Below are 14,531 nucleotides of genomic sequence, written 5' to 3'. Positions count from 1 at the left end.
AGACTTAAGAAATAAGGTAATATTTTAAGTGAATTCTGAATGATGCATACATATTTAATGAAAGAGTAAGAAGTCAGTCTTCAATGTGGATGGAAGGTAGGTGAAGGAAGGTATAAACTTTACCCTTTTACTCAGACTTGCAAAATGAGGATCTTGCTTGGGCAGGGGGCATTTCATAAAGCCATAGCTAATGCAAATGGCTGTTGGCCAAAGCAAAAGCTAAAACTGATTATAAAAGAGAGGAATAAGAGGTCAGGATTCAAAAGAAGCATTTCCAAACAGGGCATCCAATTCTGAATGTAGAAATGGCGATGAGAGGGTTGATTGAAGAGAGCTAAGAAACACTGAGTGAACCATACAAATTGGAAGGTAATTGTTGAGAACAAATATCTGAAGTAGGCATTGATTCAGATTTTAGACATGTTTAAATTTTGTCATATTTTATTTATCACAGAGATCTCATAATGTGAGGGAAAGTACAATTAAAGAGCCAAACATGGTAGGAAGCAAGGCTGAGGATGGGATGATATTTTTGTTAATTGAGGTAAGAAGGAAAAGCAGCACGGGGTGGGGGCAGGTGAGGGAAAGCTAAGTACTTTGGTTTGGAATATATTACATGTTAAGTGCCATGGAATATCTATGGAGAAACATATATTGAAACATAAGTGTTCTGTTGTTTTATTGTAGAATAGGGATAATAATGTTGGCCCTCTGTCTTCCATAGGGCTGTTGGAAAGACTTACATAAAATAGCCTTGAAAAATAGAAAATAATACACAATGGAAAGGGGAAAGAGTTCTTTTGGTTATGTTTGTTCAGCGCACATTTTCTAAGAAAGAATATCAAGAAAAGCGAATCACAAATTAATTGTGCATTTTGGCCACTTCGCTGGGCCAAACTTTAGCTGAAGGGCAGGAGTATCATTTATATATAGGAACTCATTACTTACATAAAGACATGTTCTATTTCTTTTACAATGCGTACCTCACATTCCAAGAGTAGTTTCTGATGGAGTTTAATAAAGACACTGGAGGAGACAGAATAAAAATACTCCTTTTATTATTTTTGGTTCACATTAAAGTAGAAGCTAATGAATGTCTTCTCAAGTTCTTTGAGTGGGGGAGGAAGAAAACATCACTGACAGAAGCAGCTTCAGGGCTTTACACGGCATGACTTTATACCTGTATAAACATGACTGGAGATTTTTGTTTTGTCTTTACTAAAAAATCTTTCTATATCTGGAGCTGTAGGCTGCATGCACATCAATTACAATAACTTCTAAACCAAGGCAATGTTATAAACCTTTCTTTGTCATTGTTTCTGTGTTGTCACAGTTGCTAATTTCAGAAGAGGAGTTTGTAGTTGAATCTGATGAAGCACACCACATCTGCTCAATTTCTGTCGGATTCTAATGGGGCTGCCAAAAGGCCGTGTTAGAATTATAAGAAAATGTTCTCCAAATTCAAATAGTTATAAGAGCCTTATAGAGACTCTGAGTCACTGAATCTGGCAAGAAGGTGCCCGAAAGACTGGATCACAGAAAAATAATTAGCTTTGGACAAAATATTCAATTCCTTTAAAGTTTTTATAGAGAACAACTTAATCTTTTCTTCTGAGGTAAAAAAAAATTATCAATGATATTTGGGTGTTGATATTTTTTCCTCTCTGAAGCAAGCTGAAATTCTTGGGTTACAAGTATGATGACAGACATTCAGTGCTTATCATAAAGATGTGTAGTAAATTTGGGATTAAATTAGATTGCATTGACATAGTGATGATCTTTTGAGTCATGGTTTTTGGGAATGTGATGAAAGCTGTAAATCTTCTACATGAAAGAAAGAGTAACCACATATATACACTAAGTTTAGCACATATTTCCAGGGTTTGGCTGTGCCCAGAAGTATATCCTTAAACTCCAAGTCAAAAAAATAATTTCTGCAATAGAGAATTATTAAGAAATCTTTGACCATGGATTTCCAGGAACATAATGGAAGATGTTAAATTTTGTATGTAAATTGGATTGGTGACATTCCATTCTTTGACTGAATTTACCATGGCAGGCTGCTTCTAAGAGAGATCTCCCTTTAGTGTTCCCTCTACACGTCACTTTCTACCCCAACCCTGCCCCTAGCAAACATTCACTCACTTGTTATGACTTAAAGTATTTATTTCCTTCACAACAATTAGTACAATCGGAACTTATTTTTCATTAATATTTTTGTTGCAGCCTGTTCTTACTAAAATGTAAGCACATGAAGACTTTATCCATGGACAGCTGTATCCTTAGCATCTAGAAATTGTCTACCACATAGTTTTGCTCAGGGATTATTTTTCAAATAAATGAATAAATAACGTAGTATTGTCTAGTTGGAAAGCCCATAAATTACATATTGGTAGCATATATGAATTCATGAAGTTAATGATATAGACAAAGAGCTTAGCTGGATATGTATCACCAAGTTCAGTATGATAAATTTTTGTAACATGCTCAAATTTAAAATGGCTAATGCTTCTTTTAGTCAGTTAATTTCTTGAGGTCTTTTAAGACCTTTGTCATATAATATTTGTTTTCTGAAAATGTCAGCTGATGATGCAGTATTTCCAGGTCTGATTGTGGTAGGGAATGATATATAATGGCCTTATTTTAGTTAATTCTCTCTCTCTCTCTCTCTTTTTTTAAGAATATGGGTACAAGCTCTTCTAGGCAGACTATAGCATTGGTAGGGATGCAGCTTGGTACCAAACTGCGGTTATGTGTATGGTATCAGCAAACTTCTTGCAGCACTAAATTATTTGTGAGACCTTCTCCATGTTTACCACATTGCTTCACATCTCTAATTAGAAATAATGTTTCAAGAGGGTTGTAGTTATGAAAGGTACTATGTACTCTTGGCAAGATACAGTTTTATGTCCTTATATCATTTTCAAGATGTGTTTAAAAATAATTTATACTTGTAAAACTTATTTGGCAATCAACTGAGCTTCAAAGGGGATGAGTTTTCTGCCAACCAGTTTGACATTTTGTAGACACAGCTGACTCCAAATAGGATTAAAATTCCTCTAAGCCTAATGGAATAGTTCAACCAAAAGGGATAAACTGTAGAACATAATTTTAAGATGTGAATCAGATAAATCAGCTTGGTAAAGTCAATTTAGGAGGCTTTCTTTCTGATTGGTTAAAGAGTAGAGCAGTTTTCTATTAAAGAGATTGTCATCAGTTGAATTCATTATTCCATAGAAAAATAGCTAAAAGATTTTGGTGAAGTTGGTTTTTCTTTTATAAGCTAATGTTTTCATTGTATTTTTCCAGTGTAAGTTAAATTCAAAACAATATCTTTTTTAAAGTCCCAGATCCTCTCTCATAAGTCACTGATTATGAAAAATTATTAGCTAAGAGATTTATTTATGCTAAGCTTACTTAATCTTAGAACCAGAAACCATCCCATGATCTTGATTTTAGTATGGATACAACCTAGTGAACTGAGTGATATTTAGTACCTGTGAAGCTTCTAGAAATGAGTATTTCTAGCTATAAGCAGTCAGAGATTAAGGCTTTGTGTCATCCTATAACTGCTAAATTTTAATTTGATGCCCCCTGTCTATAGTGTTAGGTAGACCACTTTATAGTAGTTCTTCTTGTGGTCCACTTATCATGTGATGTTGGAGAAGGCAAAGTAAGATTTATCTGTTAATGCCCATTCTTTTCTAATGCCATAGGAACTCAAGGTGTACATAAAGGATATAATAGGAGATGCCTGGGTGGTTCAGCGGTTGAGCATCTGCCTTCTGCTCAGGGTGTGATCCTGGGATCTGAGATCGAATCCCTTATCGGGCTCCCTGCATGGAGCCTGCTTCTCCCTCTGCCTGTGTCTCTGCCTCTCTCTCTCTCTCTGTCTCTCATGAATAAATAAATAAATCTTAAAAAAAAAAGATATAATCATATTTTCCCTGTCAAGTCTGCAAGATGCCATTTTTAAATTCTGTTTTCAAATGTGTCTGATATATTTCTAGAAGGCTTAGCTTTTAGAAGCTCTGCAATGTCTATTTTTTCATATTTGCTCTAACTTGAAGGGATACTTTTAATTTTGCTAACAGATGCATTCAAATTTACCCATTTGCAGAAATGATTTGGTAATCCTGAGTGCTAAGGAGACCAGTAAGTGTTTTCTTTTTTCTTTTTCTTTCTTTCTTTCTTTCTTTTTTTTTTTTAATTTACTCTTTAAGGAAAATAAAGCTAAAGGATTATTATATGTAAAACTTACCTTAGTAGGAAGATAACTTTTCTTTTTAGGAGAACATAAGAACAGTTTTGTATAGTTATATTTAAAAAATAATTTTTTTTCCGTGTGAAAAATTTATACTTGTAAGTTTGGTAGTGATTTTCAGAAAGAAAGACCATTTTCTTATGAGGAATAAATTGTTTCTAAAGACAGATTTTCATCAGGAGTACTACAGATTGCAAAGATGAAATGACTGAGTATAGTGATAAAAACCAGAGATTCTGCATTTATGGTAAATCTTACCTAATTACTTATAATGTTACATTTAGGCATATCATTATTTTCCCTTTTATCCTACATATTGGGAATTCACCAAAACAGTATCATTTAATGAACTAATAGATATGAGAGTAGATAATAAGTATTGTGATTCAAGTGCCACAAATATAAATAAATGTTAGACACAGTCAGACCATAATCATGTTATTATTTGAATGACGTGGAAGTTTGTTAATGATCTGGTTAAATCAGAAAATACCAGTTGCACAGTTCATTTAGGGTTAAGACTTTCTGTGCTTGGATTTCTTTACTGACTGGATTATGTAAATGATTTTAAAATAGTAAATTATTTCCCTCATAAAATTTATTTGAAATTAAAAAAAAACAGTGATTAGAGTAAGTTCTATTTCAGGCACAAAACTGATAATAATTTATTAAGAAAAATGCTTTTAAACTGTACGTGTTTAATGCAAATCACATTTTTTAACTCATGTTATCCCCACTTCTATGACAATAATAAAATCTGTGCTTGCCCTAGCAGCACATACACTATAAATTGGATATGGTGATGAAACATTACATAGAAAACAATAAAGTGCTTTACAAGCTGCACATCTCACAAAAAAGCTGTGATCATCCAGGTTTTGAATGTATGTGATACTATATTACATCATTTTTTTAAAAAACAAGTAATGAAGACCCAGATATCCATCAGAGGCCATCTACTTAAAAATTCATTCATTTTTGAAATTGACTTTCTTTCTTCATACAAACTCTTGATATACAAAGTATTGGCTGATTATTTTTTGTGGTGTGTGGACAATGACAAGTGAGTCCCCTAAATTTTCTAACTTTCAAAGGCAGAGGAGAACTTATATAAACATTTTAAAAGAGAAGACAACATTGCAAAAGGACCCAGAGTGGTCACTAAGTCATGCTAACTTTTTGTAGGCAAAATACAAATGAAATCTCTGTTAAACTTTAACAATCTCAAGATTGAATTATTTAGTTCTATGACTTTGACAGTGAGATATTTGAGAATTATGACTGGTGACATTTGAAATGAACTACTCCTAAGTGTGAGCATTTCTTTACACAATGCTTTATCTGAATTATTGTATCCTTACTTTACAAAAGAAATTGTTATCATGTGTGTGTGAAAATAAACATTGACCACAATTTAAGTTTTACATTATTTGTTCTAGAATATACTTTTTAAATTGTAAAACCAACCCACACTAGTTTCTGTAAAACTGCCTTAGGTAAGTATTTTTAACATATGGAAAGTACATCCAAACTCAAGGATATATTTGTTAAATATTGATTATGGTTTTGGAGTTATTAACATAAAATCTTATTAAAGCTTTCTTTCTTGGTTACATTATTTCTGCACACATGAATCAGGGAAACAAGGGATTGCCTTCCCATCTTTTTTTCTGAATTGATGTTTTGCACATTTAAGCTGCACAGACAACTCCCATCATTTTCCCATCATTTTCTTTTGCACTAATGTTGCCAGTAACTCTCTAGAGCTCATAATGTAAATCTAGATGACCTCACAGAGTTTTCTTTTTAAGAGTTTCTATATGTGCTTCATGTACTTCCAGAGTCCTGACATAAGTAATTACATTATTGCAAGTTGTATGTAAAGTTTAAGTTAAAACATTAATATATTTATTTATGAAGAGCAAAATTTGGCTGTATAATAAGTGAGTAAAGTCAACTCAAATCCAAATTTTCTGACTCAGTTGCATCTTTGCAAGCAACAATATGGGTTGCTTTCAGTGACATGAACAGAGTAACTCATCCACAAAACTCAGTTTTAGCATTAGATGTTAGTGATCCAAAAAACTTGGGGTAAAACAAATATTCTACATAAGGGATTTAGTTTGATTTTCCTTCTAGTTTACAAATTTAAGTAAAGGGGCAAGCCAAGAAGATATTTCCTTCTTGACCACATTTGAAAATTGGCCCATAATAATTACTGAGATTAAACTTCAGTGTATTTTATAAAAAATATTACTTACTTTCACAGAAGTGAAGAGATACAATTGCACAATGGTGGTTACAATGGTAGAAATACATATTGCCAATAAAATGTTAGCAAGAGATTTAAAAATGACTGTACAGCACCGCATCAGAGAATTCTATAAAGCAAAATGAGTAATATATTTTTTCCATATAAATAAAACCCTTAAATCTTTTTTTTAGAAATAAATGGGAGGAAAGTGCTTTTTTTTTCCCTAATTCCTACCAAAATATTTCCTGATGTAGAGCAAAAGACAGTAAAAAATGACAGAATTAAAAAAAAAAAAAGACATTCATGCATTTAAGCCATCATTAGTCTCTGACTCTAATATAAGGCAGATCATTAATCTTTTGCAAAACTATAACTTTAGCCACTTAAGCTCTTTTTAGTGCTTTTCATGACAAGGACATGATAGGCCCTGTAAATTTAGGAGTTAAAATGTGTTTCCAACAGGTTAATTTAGACAGGCTTAGCTGATTTTTGAAAAACCAACTTTATAATAAAAAAATGCTTTGGAGAAATGATGAAAAGTTAGAATAAAGGAAAAACAGAAGGAATTCTATAGAGTTTATCACAAATGACACTGCTTAGATCAGTGAAAACAAATTACATTTGCTTATGTGTCATCCTCAGTCTTAATGATGTGGAAAAGGGTGACATTGAATAGGACCTGGTGACCATTGTTCCAGGCATAAAGAGCTCTATCTCTTGCATTGTAGTCAAGCATGGATATGTGAAAGTATTGGTTATGAAAGGGAATGTCCGTGTACTCATATGTGGAGGTTTTGGTGGAATATGAATAATACACCTTGGCTCCAGTTAAGTGGGAATTGGTGACATACAGTGTCCCACAGATCATGAAAGATTCCCCTGCACTTCTCTTAGGATAGCCAGTGCTCCAGCTCTTCATCACCTCCAAGGTATCTTGGTTAAGTTGGCTGATGACAATATTGCCAGCATTCTGGTTAGTTGCATACACAGCCCACAGCCCAATTTCATCAGCCATTAGGTCGATGTCAGAGAATCCACCCCATGTATAGGGGTACACGTTGTGAAAACCAGCATACTCGAGGCTTCGTTGGGCAAGCACTCTCCCCATATCAAAGCTGTATTTGATGATGATGTTACTCTGATACTTGTTAAAATAGAGTGAGCCATTGTAGACAACATGGTTAGTTCCTGCCCATTTGAAAGGGAGGTTGTATGTCCTTGATTCAGCCCCACTGACAAAGTCTGCAATTGATTTGTACTCACGAACAATTTTGTTGTTAGTATAACTGTCCATGTACCAGACCTGAGGAAAAGGGGGAAAAAATAGAAAGAATGACTAAATTCTGTGCTTTTCTGAGAATTCCAAAATGAAATCAGTGAGAGTCAGCACATTTAAATATCACCATTCTCAGGATTTGGAAGCTACATTATTTTTACTGTTAACCTCCTGCAATGTGATAGCACCACAGGCAAACATAGTTGCATTTTCTGTGTGGAAAGCAAACAACTGAATTTACTGCTTGAAGTTGATATGATTTTTGTTCTATTATTTATTTATTTGACTATTCATTGCATATCGTTGAGTGACTAACCATGTATCAGTGCAAATCACGTCACTTTGTGTTCAGTTATCAGTGCAAATCATGTCACTTTGTTCAGTTATTGCAAAAAACATCCCCTTAAGCAAATTTATTCTTTTGCTCTAAAAAATATATGGTCTAATTTTACACATTTATTTCTCCTTTATGGATACCATAGAAACTTATAGTAACACTTGTTCATTGGATCAGCTTATAGGTACAGCTGCTTTTTAGTGTTACCATTTTATTAATTTAGCTACTAATCTTATTTGTATGTAACCCTTGAGAATTTTAATGTAAACTGAGTTTTTTAATAGACCATAAATAGAGCTATGGTAAGTTTCCAGTATATTGATTTACATAATACAAGCATTGCTAACTTATGAAAATGCACCCCCAAAGTTTCAGTACTATTTACTTTAAAATTACCTCTAGGTTCCAGGAATATTTCAGCTTGGTTACTGAATTGGTTGCTCTTGAGTTTTCCACTTACTTAGTGTTTTTGTTTGTTTGTTTGTTTTTCTCATACTAAGGAGCAGGTTTTAAAAGGAGTATCTAGAGAATTTTGCGTACTCATAATTAGCTCTTTATTAGCATAAAACAAGATTAAAACTAATAAAAATCGGGCTTACTTTACTGGTGAATTATAAAATGGAATATTTTACTAAAATAAGTTTGCTATAGATATGTTAATAGCAGCAAACTGAGAACATTTGCAAATAATGTAACACTTTTTAAGTTGAAACTAATATTTCTAAAGAAAATAAATAGTTCAATAGACATAAAGCACAAATAAAACAATTCTAAGCAAAGGTGTTTGTGGAAGCAACATACTCTGTTATTTTTTTCAGAGGCTAAAGGATCTGTCATCCAGGCACCAAATCGGGTTCCAGACGTCTTGACTGTAATTGGGCCTGTGATTTTCATCAATTTGCCACATGCTGAAAATACAGAAACATAAACATGTTGGGTGAACATGACCAACGATTGCAACACACATACTTATACCAAAGTCAAATGCATACCATACGCGAGAGCAAAGAAAGGAATCCTGAAATAAAGCAAATCCATGAGATTGATATCACATATTCTGAGTGAATGATCATTCATATTGGGTGCTGTGCATTTAAGTATAATTTGAACCATGAGTAGCTGCTTTTTTGATGCTCTAAGTCTAAAGAGTGGGAGTTTTAAAATGGGAAATGATTTGTACAGTCTGGAAGAAACAGTGAGGAAAATCATTGTCATTTTACCAATTTTGCAGCTGTTTTAAGTAAAGAAGTCAGAAAAATTAAACAAATTGACCATGGGCCTGTTTACCTGATCACCAGCCCTTCTACCCTTCCCCTGCTCCTATGCCTTGAGACTTTGGACAACTTCTACAAGCCAGAAAGAACTCTATATGCTGATTTAAGTATTGGAGAATAAGTAGCTCCTGTGAAAGATGTCTTTATAGAATATAGCAATAAAAATTCAATCACAGTCTGCCTGAAAGAGGTAGAGTTTTGAAGGATAAATGCTTTGTGCAGATAGCAGGGCCTGATACAGCAGCCATTGAAGGTACGAACAAAATCATTAAAAAAAAAACCTCAAGCACTCAAGACCCTAATAGGCACACACAGTGAAAGATACAGAGCATCGGTCACTGTAGTACTTGATAAAAAATTAATGACTTCCTTGAAAAATTGTAATTTTCTTATCACCACAGCTGCAAGAGTTTAGGAAAAACTTGGACTTCATAAATGCCAAAGCCTAAGCCAAACAGAAACCCAGGCATTTTGTGAGAGTTTAAACAGCAAAAATTAAAAGTGACTGATGCAAATTGTGAAAGGCAATATGAGTACCTACAAATGTTGACCCTTAGTCTAAACAAAGGAATATCCTTTCCTATCCATTTGTACCCACTCTTCCCCCTTATGTTCTCTTTCTCCCTAAATGTCTTTTTGTCTTGTTTGTTCCACGTTTCTTCTGTTCTCTGTGTATCCTTAGAATTTGTAAATTTCTATTTAGTCCCTACTCCTGTATATTTGGAAAATAAAGAACAGATCCCCAAAGCAAATCAAGGACACTACTAACTGTACCATGGAGCTTATTTTGACTCCTTTTTCTCTCTCTCTTCCTTATAAAAACAATCTGCAACTGGAAGAATATTAAGCTGTTCAGTCAGGAAGATGATGGATGATAATGTTACATTTTGTACCACTGTTCAGTGATAGTACAGATTTAGTGATCTCTCAGCACTTCATGAAACCTGAATGGAATACAGTTTTTTTCTCCTTTTGTGAAAGAAATTAGATATGATGGCAATTTTATATGCTGTATGGAAATGAATTACTTTATAATTTCCTCATACCTGATAAACTAAGCAAATGATTAAAAAAGACTTTATGGCATTATCTATATTGAATACCAAAACATTGGGCTAAAACTATTTAGATTACATCAACTCAATTTGCTATGAACATATGAACAATAAATGGGTAAGTAGTGTCGATTTGAACTAGACAAAAGCAAATATATTTTGAATGAATCTCATTGAGTATATTCTTTGCACAATAAATGAAAGTAATATGATCTTAAATGATGTCCTACATGAATATTTCTAAGTTCATAGCTGATAAGAATTTGAAAATTTCAAGAGAATTAAAATAAATAGGAAGATATCCCATCCCCTGAAAAGTATCAGAAAACACATTTCCCCTTAGGCATGAATAATAAATTCTTTTGTTAAAATACAAATAGCAAAATAAGGTAAAATATGAAAAGTAACTCTGGCTTATTATGATGGGCTAATACATGTGTTTATCTCTTTTTTCCTAAGAGCTAATTAAAGTGATAGTAAAGGAGTAAAATGTGGGTGGAAAAGCCCAAAGCAAAGAGAATGGTATGAGAGTCTTTAGTAGAGAAGAAACTTAACCAATTTCTAGAAGGCAGAAGGTGATGGAGTGGCCATTAAAGATGTAGGATAAGATAAGATGCATCAGTGTGTCTAGGCAGAAGAGGCAGTTGCAAAAGAGGGAGCGGCTTGCTTTGAAGAAGAGAGGAGACTCACAAACACAGTTATTGTACGGTATTGGGAGCAATTTAGGGCACTAAAATCATGCCTGAAGAGCAATCAATCCTATCTTCATCCCTAGATCCAGGACCCCAGGAGGCAGCTTAAAAAAATATTTACAAATCTGTGTTAAATACTTGAAAAGGATTAGGGCAACTAATGTAGGCATCGGAGCTCCCGACAAAGGCTCCTGCATTCTGACATTGGTAGTCTCCTGCTTTACTCACTATGGAATAAATATGGCAAGCCCTACCCAAATACACAGTTTCCAAGCAGATTTTATTGTTCAGATTTTTAAAAAATGAGTGGATAACCAAGGATTAGCATGTGTTTTCCAAAAGCTTACAATGAGACTGACTCAAGTAAAAGTGCAGAGAAAACAGACTCCATAAGACAGAGAATACAGAGAGCAGAAGGACCTTGGTGTCTCTAGAGAGTTTGTATATTGTAGACTATGAAATGTAAAATGAAAACACAAAAGAGCTATTAGAAATTAAGACTATAGGGACACCCAGGGTGGCTCAGCAGTTGAGCATTTGCCTTTGGCTCAGGGCGTGATTCCAGGATCTGGGATCGAGACCTGCATTGGGCTCCCTGTAAGAAGCCTGCTTCTCCCTCTGCCTATGTCTCTGCCTCTCTCTCTCTGTGTCTGTCTCTCATGAGTAAATAAATAAATCTTAAAAAAAAAGAAATTAAAAATATATGATTACATTTACAAAAATAGTTTGGAAGATAAAGAGCTACCCCAAAAATTAAAACAAAAAGACATGAATATAGAAAAATATATAGATGCATTAGGATCAACTTAGAAGCTCCTACATCTGAAGAGCAAGTTTCTACAATGAAAGGAGAGAAAAAAGTAATTATCAAAGAAATTATACAGGATATTTCCCCATTTACAAAACCTAAATACAGGTATTCTCTGCCCTTCAAAAGTTTCTGTTCCCCTGAGCAGTGAGAGTGGCATCACCAAGCTCCTTCCCTGGGAGCCATATTCAGTATCTCAGTGTCAAGCTGTGGTAGCTATGAACTAGGACTGTGAGCACCCTTGCTTTATCTGGATTTATTTTATGTGTCTGTTAGCAAGATGTGTCCTAAGATATCAGAAAAGCCTGAAAGAGGTTTTTTTTAAGGTCTGGAAATTCTCAAGAAATTTCCCATATAAAGTAATGGCAACTGCTTTGCTTTGTGCCATTTTAGCTTCTGAAAGTTTGCATAGGAATGCTCTACTCTTATATAATGGGGAAACCTGTGTTCATGTTAGAAGGGCATGGCCTAATGAATGAAAAAAGATTTACTCTTAGAAAATTACTGTGAGATTTTACAAGTTTAATAATAAAGAGAAGAAATTGGAACTTTTCAGAGAAAGAGTGTGAGTTGGTCACATGCAAAGAGAGAAGAATTTGACTGGCATTGGGCTTATCGATACTGAATGCTGGAAGACAATAATTAGTGCCTTTATCTTTAGGGAGAAAAATTAGAGGAAACTATACTAGGGATATTGTTTCACATGTAAACTTTGCAAAGTTTGCCTACAATGTACTTTTTCTTAAGAAATTATCTGAGGACATAGTGTAGGAAAATTAACAGTGAACAGAGACAGGGAAGACATTAGACTAGGAAAACAGTAACTTTTTTGTCCCAGAATGACAACTGTGTAGGAGACCTTAAGAGCAATTAGTCCAGAATGGACAGACATGTGCAAGAGGGAGTCTCAGAAGTAAGGGGAATTGATCTACCGAAATACTGTATGAGATTCTCTAAGAAGAAGTGGGTATGGGGGAGTCAATTACCGTACAGAAATAAAAGGAAAGTTCATTTGAACTTAACTCTAATGACTTTCCCTTTTGAATGGCACAGATGATGTGAAGTTGGACTCAGAGAAAAGGAATATATCAGAGTCCACCACCTAACTCCTGAAGAACAACATGAGCACTGTCATAATAATGAAAACATTTGTGTTTAACTTGTAGAATCAGCTAGTAAACTAATTATAGAATACTTCAGAGATATTTCATCTACTCTGATTATAGAAACAACAAAATGTTTCCAACCATGATAACATAAAAGAATAGGGAAAGACCGCATGATGAAAGAATTAAAAATTAGGAGAAGAGATGATAAAAAGATGGAAGTGTAACTGACATCCTACTTAAAAATAGGGTGCTAAGAGAGCTTTCCTATAGTGGATGAAAAAATAATAAAGATTTAAATATGAGGTATGAAGTTAAAAGTTACTAAGGTCTAAACTGTGAATAGTCATAAAATTGTATTATGAGATAAGGAAGTGGCTTTGCCTAAGTGACTTCAGTCTGCATTTTGCTGAGCAAAAAAGTCAATAAAAATTTTTCAGAATTGATAACCTGCCCACCCAAAAAGTGGAAAAATAAACAGTATTAGAAATATGGTTTTGGCCACCTGAAGCCCTATAATTAAACCTAAATGTGGTTGCCCCTGGAAAAGGAGACTTGCTTTTTATTCTAAGCATATAATTTTCTAGTTATGTGTGTACAATATTTAAATTATAATTTTAAAAGCTAAAATAGTTGCAAAAACTTAATATTAGCCATTAAATTTAAAAAGCAAAAATCACATTTATGTATTGCTCATTGACAAATAATTTCCAGGTTTTTAAATGCCATGCTTCCTTGCAGGTCTAGGAAGTAGGTGTAAATTGAATATAGAAATAGTCTCCAGAAATGAAAGCTGTGAGTATTCTGAATATTAATTTGGCTTCAGTCCTATAAGGACTAGTTTGAAATTGTGTTCTTTAAACTTCCATCTCTGTCTATAGTTGACATGGCAGTCTCTTTCCCTTTAATTATTTCACTTAAAAAAATTAGAATCCATACTATGAATTACATTTATCAGTTATTTTATAGAGATGTTAAGAAAAGTTAATAGGTGATTACATTTGTTAGTACATGTGTAGGAGCTGTATTAAAAGATATTATGCATGTGATTCAAGTAGAAATGCTATGTATTTTAATTCAAAATAGTGACTACGACCTAGGAAAAATATGACCCACTTTGTAAAGAAGGAAAAATCAGTCTAAAATTTCTTGAAAAATACTTTGTTTTTATTTTATAGCAGTTTTTATTAAAAGTTGTATATAAGATTACTTCATTCCTGCATCTTCTTAATTGTTTCTTCCTTATATTTGCCCTTTTTCTTTCTTACCTTGGCTTTATGCTCAAGGATCCTGTTTTGGTCTTTATCCAGTTTTAGTTTACTGGTAACCGAGTTGCTAGGGTGAATCCCCACACAAATAGTTGTGCCTTTGCCTCCTCCCACTGTACTCATTCAGTGTAGAAGTCACATTTTGTCCTGTAACCCTAGACTATTTTGCAAATTTGCTGATCTTTGTAGAGTCCTTG

The 14,531-nt window shown here is 33.8% G+C and overlaps 1 protein-coding gene across 3 annotated transcripts in view; it reads right to left on the bottom strand.

Annotated features, from left to right (window-relative positions):
* Window positions 1–1,041: 1,041 nt before the first annotated feature.
* OLFM3 (olfactomedin 3) overlaps window positions 1,042–14,531 on the bottom strand; it is a 193,153-nt gene continuing 179,663 nt past the window's right edge. For all 3 annotated transcript variants that reach the window (XM_035717949.2, XM_025417469.3, XM_025417467.3), the window contains 2 exons: window positions 8,933–9,039; window positions 1,042–7,821 (listed from right to left, as the gene is read on the bottom strand). In XM_035717949.2, the coding sequence (XP_035573842.1) occupies window positions 7,144–7,821; window positions 8,933–9,039 (785 nt within the window). In that variant the 3' untranslated portion in view covers window positions 1,042–7,143. The remainder of the gene's footprint in view (window positions 7,822–8,932; window positions 9,040–14,531) is intronic.

Source organism: Canis lupus, chromosome 6 (genome assembly GCF_003254725.2).
Source record: "Canis lupus dingo isolate Sandy chromosome 6, ASM325472v2, whole genome shotgun sequence".
Classification (NCBI taxonomy): domain Eukaryota; kingdom Metazoa; phylum Chordata; class Mammalia; order Carnivora; family Canidae; genus Canis; species Canis lupus.
Note: the sequence above shows the minus strand (reverse complement) of the source record. Positions and strands in the feature narration are given on the sequence as shown.